The sequence below is a fragment of the Geotrypetes seraphini genome, chromosome 8 (assembly GCF_902459505.1).
Source record: "Geotrypetes seraphini chromosome 8, aGeoSer1.1, whole genome shotgun sequence".
NCBI lineage: Eukaryota > Metazoa > Chordata > Amphibia > Gymnophiona > Dermophiidae > Geotrypetes > Geotrypetes seraphini.
Window position 1 is genome coordinate 69,351,898 of NC_047091.1, and position 9,122 is coordinate 69,361,019.

Consider the following 9,122-nt stretch of genomic DNA (forward strand, 5'->3'; position numbering starts at 1 on the left):
ACCTATAGCTAGGAAAGGGGAAATCTCTTTGTTCTGGGATTCTTTCCTTCCTCAGAGACTTTTCTCTCGTGTGGAGACCTCTCCCCAATGATTCTCCTCTGTGGCAGATAAACACCTCCCTGCTGAACCCCGTCCCCTGACTCAGCAGGGCTACCTTGTTAAGGTAGCTCAGCACTGAGCTGTAAAGACCAGTGTGGTCTGAGATATGTAGTCTGCTCAGTCATGGGCTGGCAGCCCCTGCTGTATGGAGGTGGAATGGTAGCATTAGAAAAGATATAACCCCTTACTTATTCACAGTAAGATTCATGTTTTAGAAGTTAGTGCTAGCATGTTCTGTTCTGATGGCTGCATACTAGGGCAGGGTGGCAGAAAGCAGGGCAGTAGGAAAGGACGTGAGCGACTGGTCCCCAGCAGTCGCTTCTTTGTTGATTGGCCAGCCCAGTCGGTGTTCCATATTTTGGTTAGTGAATCACTGCTCTTCCTTCTTTGCATGCCGTTTCCCCTCATTTGCATGCGCGGATTGGATCGTATCGCTGGATGATCGGCATAGAGGTTAGTGAATTGGGTCAGTACACGATCGGTGGGCTTAGTGAATCTAGCCCTTAGTCTAATTTTTCTGCTGTCTCATGAACATTCATTGAAGAGGGGTTCTGCTCTCTGTAAGTTAGATGTCAGCTAAGTGATGTGATGGATTTTTTTCTTTTGACAATCCTTTTTCTTATAGCGCCCTCATGAGGCTGCTCATCTCTTATCCCTTCATATAAAAGTTGTATTTCATATATAGATACATATGCCTTGTACTGTTTTTCTTCTCAGTTAATTTCCATAAACAAATCCAACTTTTGGTTTTCTCAGAACACTTCACTTCAGCAATAGAAGCAGTCTATAAATCTGTATACTTTGATTCTCGTTACTGAGAAAACTAAAACTGGGAATTTAAGCTTCCCTCAGGGTTCTGTTACATATGCACAAGAGCCAACACTTTAGCTGTTGATTCCCACTAACCACAAATCTGCAGAAGGGTGTCATTTTAAGATCTTGAACACCTCTTTTGCAGTGGAGAACAGCTCCCTCTTCAGTTTTTCTTTTTGCAAGCGAGCTCAGATGGTATGTTCTGATCTGCTCTGCTTCTTTTTGCTATTTTTCTGTTGTTTGTTGCTCAGAGGGTCCCCTTCTTGGGCTTACTCTGCTGGGGAAAGGACGCAGTCCCACATGGGTGGACTGCTGCTCCCAGGCCAATCTCATCGAGTACCTGTGGAGCCAGCCTGTTTGTGTCACTTCAGGAGCTCAGGGTCCATTCCCCCTGGGAGCTGCTCATCTGTTGATTTATTCAGAGGCTTGAGCACAGTCTGTGGGGCTCCTGTGCAACAACCCTCTGGGTATCAAGGAGCCAGCTATGAAGCTTCTCTCCCCCCCCTCCCCATTGTTGTGTGAGGAATTTTGGGGGTAGGAATCTATGATTGAGGTCTGTTCAACTGGCAGTGAGAAGATTTCCATCGATGGTTGAGTTCTGACAATATCTGAGGCAGAAATCCTTTCCTTGCAGTCAGGCTGCTTCAAGCTGACAGGCACCAGAAGTCACAGTGAGCACTCCCATTATTCCCTAAGGGGAAAATCAGAGGGGAGGGGAGGTGTCTGAAAATTTCATTTTTCAGGGTTTCTGTGGTTAGGATTCTCCTCCAAAACCCTAAAATTGCTATTTTTAAAAATTTAGCTCCAATGGCCTGGTTTTAGTGCAAATTTGCTGATGGTGGCCATCTTGGATTTTTAGCAATATATATAGTGCTCCCCCGCAAATTCACGGTTGGCGATCTTGGTCATTCGTGGTATTTTCCGACCGCAAACCGCTGACCAAGAGAGGACGGCAGGAGAGGGCAACTGGAGCACCGGCGAGTGAAGGAAATCACTCGCTGTATGCTCCGACCGCCTCTTCCTGTACTAAAGTTAAGGCCCAAATTTAGTACACGAAGAGGCAGTCGGAGCATACAGCGAGTGATTTCCTTAACTCGCCGGCGCTCCGGCTGCTCTCCTGCGTCTCCCGCTGCCCTCTCCAGTCTCCCCCCACGAAAAACTGTATTTGCGGTTTTTCAAGATTCACGGGGGGTTCCTGGAATGGAACCCCCTCGAATATTGGGGGAGTACTGTGTGTGTGTGTGTATATATATATATTATAACTGAACATATTCCAACCACATTTAACATCCATGCAGGAGGCCCTGGAAACAGTTAAAAGCACAGAAAAATAAAGTCACCTGGTACTCACCAACGGGGAAAGCGTCTCAGAGGTCTCGATAGGAGATACGCTAGCCTCCAGCGACCACAACATGGTATGATTCAACCTCGGGAAAGGTTTCCCTAGATTAAACATGAAAACAAAGGTACTCAAATTTCGAGGCACTGACTTCGGACGCATGGGAGATTTTGTCCATCAGGCACTGCAGAACCAAGCTGAGACAGATGATGTTGAGGCTATGTGGTCAACCCTGAAATCTACCATACACGAAGCAACAAGCATCTACATTAGATCAGTAAATAAACGGCAGAGAAGCAATAAACCCCAATGGTTCACCGCTGAAATCTCGTGCCTCGTTAAAGAAAAGAAAAAAGCATTTATTTCCTACAAATGAATGGAGGAAATGGAATCCAAACTAGAATATACGGCCAGGGCTGCAGCGGTCAAAATGGCAGTTAGGGAGGCCAAACTTCGAGTGGAAGAAACTTTAGCGAAGAACATTAAGAAGGGGGACAAATCCTTCTTCAGATATATCAGCGACAGAAAAAGAAACACAGGATAGTACGCCTAAAAAAACCAGATGGGTCTTACGTAGAATCAGATTCCGATAAAGCCAAACTTCTGAATGAATACTTCTGCTCGGTCTTCACCCGTGAGGCACTGGGGCACGGTCCACACTTGCAGGCAAAGTAAAGAGCGGAAGACCCGTTTCGGAATTTCAAGTTCACACCCGGAGACGTCTACTGCGAACTGACAAAACTCAAGGTAAATAAAACCAAGGGACCGGACAATCTACACCCCAGAGTGCTCAGGGAGTTGTGTGATATCCTGGCGGAACCGTTATCCGTACTCTTCAATCTTTCCCTCAGTACGGGGAGAGTCCCTCTGGACTGGAAAACGGCTAACGTTGTTCCACTGCACAAAAAAGGTTGCAGAGCAGAGGCTGTAAATTACAGACCGGTGAGTCTAACATCAATAGTGTGTAAACTCAAGGAAACACTAATTAAATTAGACACGATCCTGAATGAGGAGAATTTACGGGATCCCAGTCAACATGGATTCACCAAGGGTAGGTCCTGTCAATCCAATCTCATCAGCTTCTTTGACTGGGTAACAAGGAAGCTGGACTTGGGAGAATCCCTAGACGTAGTGTACCTAGACTTCAGTAAAGCTTTTGATAGCGTCCCTCACCGTAGGCTGTTGAGCAAGATGAAATCGATGGAGTTGGGAGAAACACTAACTGCATGGGTCAGTGATTGGCTAAGTGGTAGACTTCAGAGGGTGGTGGTTAACGGTACCCTCTCTAAAACGTCACAAGTGACAAGTGGAGTACCACAGGGCTCGGTCTTGGGCCCGCTTCTTTTCAACTTATTCATAGGGGACCTGACTCAGGGGCTTCAAGGTAAAATAACACTATTCGCCGATGACACCAAACTATGTAACATAGTGAGCGGCTCCAATTTATACAATAGTATGACGCAGGACCTGCTTTTGTTGGAACTTTGGTCATCGACCTGGCAGCTGGGCTTCAACGCCAAGAAATGCAAGGTCATGCACCTCGGCAGCAGAAATCCGTGCAGAACTTACACCTTAAATGGTGAGACCTTAGCTAGGACTACAACAGAACGAGATTTAGGAGTGACCATCAGTGCAGATATGAAAGCTGCCAATCAAGTGGAGAAGGCTTCATCTGAGGAAAGACAGATGTTAGGTTGTATCTACAGAAGTTTCGTCAGCCGGAAGCCTGAAGTCATCATGCCATTATACAGAACCATGGTGAGACCACATCTGGAATACTGTGTGCAATTTTGGAGGCCACATTACCGTAAAGATGTGCTGAGAGCAGAGTCAGTTCAACGTATGGCCACCAGGATGGTCTCGGGGCTAAAGGATCTCTAATACGAAGAGAGGCTGAACAATTTGCGGATCTACTCTCTCGAAGAACGCAGGGAGAGGGGAGACATGATCAAGATGTTTAAATATATCACCGGATGTATCATGCTGGAAGAAGATATTTTCCTTCTCAAGAGACCATCAGCCACAAGAGGGCATCCATTCAAACTCAGGGGCGGGAAATTTCATGGCGACACCAGGAAGTATTTCTTCACCGAAAGAGTGGTTGATCATTGGAACGAGCTTCCAGTACAGGTAATCGAGGCCAACAGTGTGCCAGATTTTAAGAGTAAATGGGATGCTCATGTGGGGTCCCTAAGAGGGTGGAATTAAGGATGGGTCATTAGGAGCGGGATCTCTAGGAGAACAGACTATGGGGGGGGTAGGTCAGTAGAGTGGGCAGACTTGATGGGCTATGGCCCTTAACTGTCGTCATTTTTCTATGTTTCTATGTTTCTAACAAAGGTAGGGAAAATGATTTTATTTTCAATATAGTGATTGAAATGTGTCAGTTCTGAGAAAGGAAAGATAATAATAATAATTTATTTCTTATATACCGCTATATCATGAAGTTCAAAGCGGTTTACAGTAAAGATACATTTTTACAGTACATGGGATACAAACGGTTTACAATAAAGATACATTTTGTCAGTACATGGGATACAAGTGGTTTACAATAAAGATACATTTTGTCAGTACATGTTATGCAAGGGGAGAGTTAGTCTCAAATCTAGAATTGGGGAGGCGAGGTAGAGAGGAGTGCTGTAGCGAGGAAGAGGAGGTTGGGCATTTAGAATTTGTTAAACAATCGAGTTTTCAGGGATTTTCTAAAGCCTGCGTATGTAGTGGCCTCAAGTGTGGGTTTTCCAAGCCAAGTGTTCAGCCTAGCTGCCTGGAAAGATGTGATATATATATGCTCGTAATCCAAAATGCTCGTTTATCAAAGCAAGTTTCCCCATAGGAAATAATGAAAACTCGCTTTGATGCGTTCCCCCCCCCCCCCCCGAGAACCAGCATTGCTCCCCCCAAAGGCCCCCCTTGCGATCCGGCACACACCCCCTGCGATTCGGCACCCCCCCCCCCCCCTGCCATGATCCGGCACCCACCCGACGCGATTCGGCATCCCCCGCCATGATCCGGCACCCCCGCTGACGCGATTGGGCACCCCCGCCACGATCCGGCACCCTCCCGCCACGATCTTCGCATGCTCTGAACGTGAACTCGCAGGCCTTGAGCATGCTCAGATGGTCAAGGCCCTGCAGAAGAGGAGGCCGATCTTCGGGCACCGGCACCAAGCACAGGACATGCCGGTGTCGGTGCCCAGATGAGGGTAAGAAGTGTCGGGGGGTGCCCAATCGCAGCGGGGGGGAGGGGGGGTGCCGGGTCGCATCGGGGGGAGGGTGCCGGATTGGGGGGGGGGGGCGCTCATAAATCAAGCCATGCTCGGTTTCCGAGGCACCGATTTTGCAAATGTTTTGCTCATCTTGCAAAACACTCGCAAACCGAGGTACCACTGTGTGTGTGTATATATATATATATATATATATATATATATATATATATATATACACACACACACACATATATACATATATATATACACACACACATATATATACAGTGGTGTACGTTGGTTTAAGAGTGCACCAGTTTGCGAGTGTTTTGCAAGACGAGCAAAACATTTGCAAAATCGGCGCCTCGGAAACCGAGCGCGCTTCGATTTGCGAGCGTCCCCCCTGCGAACCGGCACCCTCCCCCCCCCGCAATCCGGCACCCCCCCGCCGCTGCCATCGGGCCCCCCCGCTGCCATCGGCCCCCGTGCCGCGACCTGAGGTCCCCCCAACCCACCCGAACCCTCTTCTTACTTTTCTGTAGCCTCCACAGCGGCACCGGCACCAGCATGTCCTGTGTGTGGTGCCGATGCCTGAAGATCTGCTTCCTGTGCAAGGCCTGAGAGTTCACGTCGAACGTGAACTCTCAAGGCCCAGCACAGGAAGCAGATCTTCAGGCACCGGCACCACGCACAGGACATGCTGGTGCCGGTGCCGCTGCGGAGGCTACAGAAAAGTAAGAAGAGGGTTCGGGTGGGTTGGGGAGACCTCAGGTCGCGGCGGGAGGGGGGGGTGCCGGATTGCGGGGGGGGGCCTTCGGGGGGGAGCAATGCCGGTTCTCGTGGGAGGGGGGGAGCAGCGCTGCTGGCCTCGGGGGAGGGGAAGGTGGGGGGTGCAAACATATCAAAGCAAGTTTCCCTTACTTCCTATGGGGAAACTTGCTTTGATATACAAGCATTTTGGATTACGAGCATGCTCCTGGAACGGATTATGCTCGGGGAGGGTGTAGATGGGCTGGAGTAAGTCTTAACAGAGATTTTGGCAGTTGGAACCCAAACACAGTACCGAGTAGAGCTTTGGATTCTTGACCAGAAATAGCTAAGAAGAAAAAATTAAAAAATTTAAATTGAATCAGGTTGGGCAGACTGGATGGACCATTTGGATCTTTATCTGCCGTCATCTACTATGTTACTATGTATATGTTACTATATTACACACACATATATATATTTATACACACACATATACATACTAATATTTAAGCCCGTTACATTAACAGGTGCCATAATAGATTAGTCTGATCCGGTATGGCTATTCTTCTTATGTATTACCCCCATATTCAGGCTCCCATTTCCCCTTTTACCTTCCCTATTTCCACCTTTTTTGACCAACTTAAAATTCTGTCCCTTTTCTCTATCCTTTACTTCCATAGAACTCCTCCATTTCCTCTTTCCCCATCAACCTTCACTTAGGTTTTATTATTATTGATGACAATTTTGCATGAGGTAAAACTTTATAATTTATAAATCTTTCCTTTAACTGTTAAAGGAAAGATTTTAAAACTATAAAGAGTTTTTACCTCATGCAAAATTGTCATTTCTTTAATAAGACATTAGCTATTTTTTCTGCAGCCCTCCCAGGTACTCTATTTTTCCTGCGGCCCTCACAGTTAAAGTTTAACATCTTTCCTTTCTCAGAATTGACACATTTCAATCACTATATTGAAAATAAAATCATTTTCCCTACCTTTGTTGTCTGTTGACTTTATTTTTCTGTGCTTCTAACTGTTTCCAGGGCCTCCTGCATGGATGTTAAATGTGGTTGGAATATGTTCAGTTATAAACATTTTTCTTGATCTCCTGACGAGGCCACGGGCGAAACGGGTCCCATTGAGATCACGATTGATGTTTCATTGCTGTTTGAAGCTAAGTTCCACACTTATAATGTTTACAGAATTTTTATATGTATTATAATTATTGTTTTAACATGATAAGATTTTGCAGTAAGGTTGATGAGTGGTGATTGACAAATTAATCCCCCGAATGGATCAGCTTAGGCTGCCCTAAAGTGAGTTGGGGAATGAATTTCTGAGGTCTCACCACAAATGTTTTATATTTTGAAAGAAAGCTCAGCCTTACCACTCTTTTCAGTATTGATTAATGAATTATTTTATAATCTGTGGCAATAGTTATTTCACCCCACATTTTTGTTGTAACTATTTTTAGAAATGTTTTTACTGTAATTTGCTTTAAAATTTAAAAACTTATTATATGTAAGGGACTCTAATGTCCTTTGCCAGAGACATTAAGATGCCCTGGGGATAAAGCCAGGACTGGCTCAGTTTACTCTTGCTGCAATTTACTGGGCTAGCAACCCTCCTAGGGTTCCTTATTCTATCTTTACCTCTCCCCCCCAAGGCAGATTTTCAAAGATTATTTGTGTTTTTTATTTTGTCCAGGAACACGAGCAGCTGGAAAGAGAAAATGATACCTTGTGCAAGGAGATCCAGTCCCTGCAGCAAGAGCTGAAGCAGCTGACATGGGCCCTGAAGGAGCATGAGATGATTTGTGTTCTACGCTGCCCTGACTTCTGCTTGGACCTGTTACAAAATCCACTGTGGCCAGAGGAAGTGTTGGGGCTGAAGGGGAAGTAGCGTCACCTGCATTGCAACATCACCTCTCCCTTCTGCCTCATATTTCCATATCTGTATGGATGCTACCAATGCTTCATGATGCCAGAACATAGACCACCAGCGTGAATGGTTTCTCAGGATTCATGGTTCATGGGGCAAGCCCTAGCCCTGAACAATGCTAATGAGCATGTGTTCTGATTTTGTAACTTCTTGTAGAGCTACTATGGACTGAAAAATGAGCCAGGGACTGGGATGGGGGACAGGAGAATTATGGTTCTCTTAAAGGAGAAAGAAGGTAGCAGCTAAAATCTTGTGATCACTTGTTGGGTGGTGTCCTCTGTATTGTTGTTAAGGCACATGAGTTTTTAAAACCTCACAAGTCCCTTTATTCTATCTTTCATGTTGGCAAATTAAAAGTTGCCACAATGACCAAATCTTCTGTTTTTCCCAGTGGAAGTGGTGAGAAAAAAGTGACTATTACCATTCAAAAAGCCTGGTAAATGCACAGAGGATCCTAAGTAGTGGAGAAGTGAGGTGTAAAGCATGGGATAATCAGAGGATCCTTAGTGGTGGGTGAAGGAGTAAAAGATAAAGAACATAGGAATTGCTGTACGTGGTCAGACCAAAAATCCATCTAGCCCAGTATCCTCCTTCCAACAATCCAAGTCCAAAGTACCTGGTAGAATTCCAGATAATATCAGATTTCCATGCTACCAGTCCCAGGGATAACTAATACCTTTTCCCATGTCTACCTTAATGGTAGTTTATGGACTTTTCCGTAAAGAACTTGTCAAACCCTCTTTAAAACTCGTATACCATAGTCTAACTGCTTTGACCATATCCTCTCAAAATAAGCTCCAGAACTTAACTACTCAGAGTGAAAAAAATAATTTTTCCTGTTTGTTTTAAAAGTACTACTATATAACTTCGAGTGTCCCCTAGTTTCAGACTTTTTTTTTTTTTTTTAAAGAGTAAACAATTGATTCGTGTTCAGCTGTTCTACGCTACTCAGGATTTTGTAGACCTCTGTTGT

The 9,122-nt window shown here is 45.5% G+C and overlaps 1 protein-coding gene across 1 annotated transcript in view; it reads left to right on the forward strand.

Annotated features, from left to right (window-relative positions):
* Positions 1 to 8,518, forward strand: part of BATF2 (basic leucine zipper ATF-like transcription factor 2) — a 40,220-nt gene extending 31,702 nt beyond the window's left edge. The window contains exon 4 of the mRNA XM_033953960.1: positions 7,916 to 8,518. Coding sequence (XP_033809851.1) covers positions 7,916 to 8,110 — 195 coding nt within the window. The 3' untranslated portion in view covers positions 8,111 to 8,518. The remainder of the gene's footprint in view (positions 1 to 7,915) is intronic.
* Positions 8,519 to 9,122: the final 604 nt, after the last annotated feature.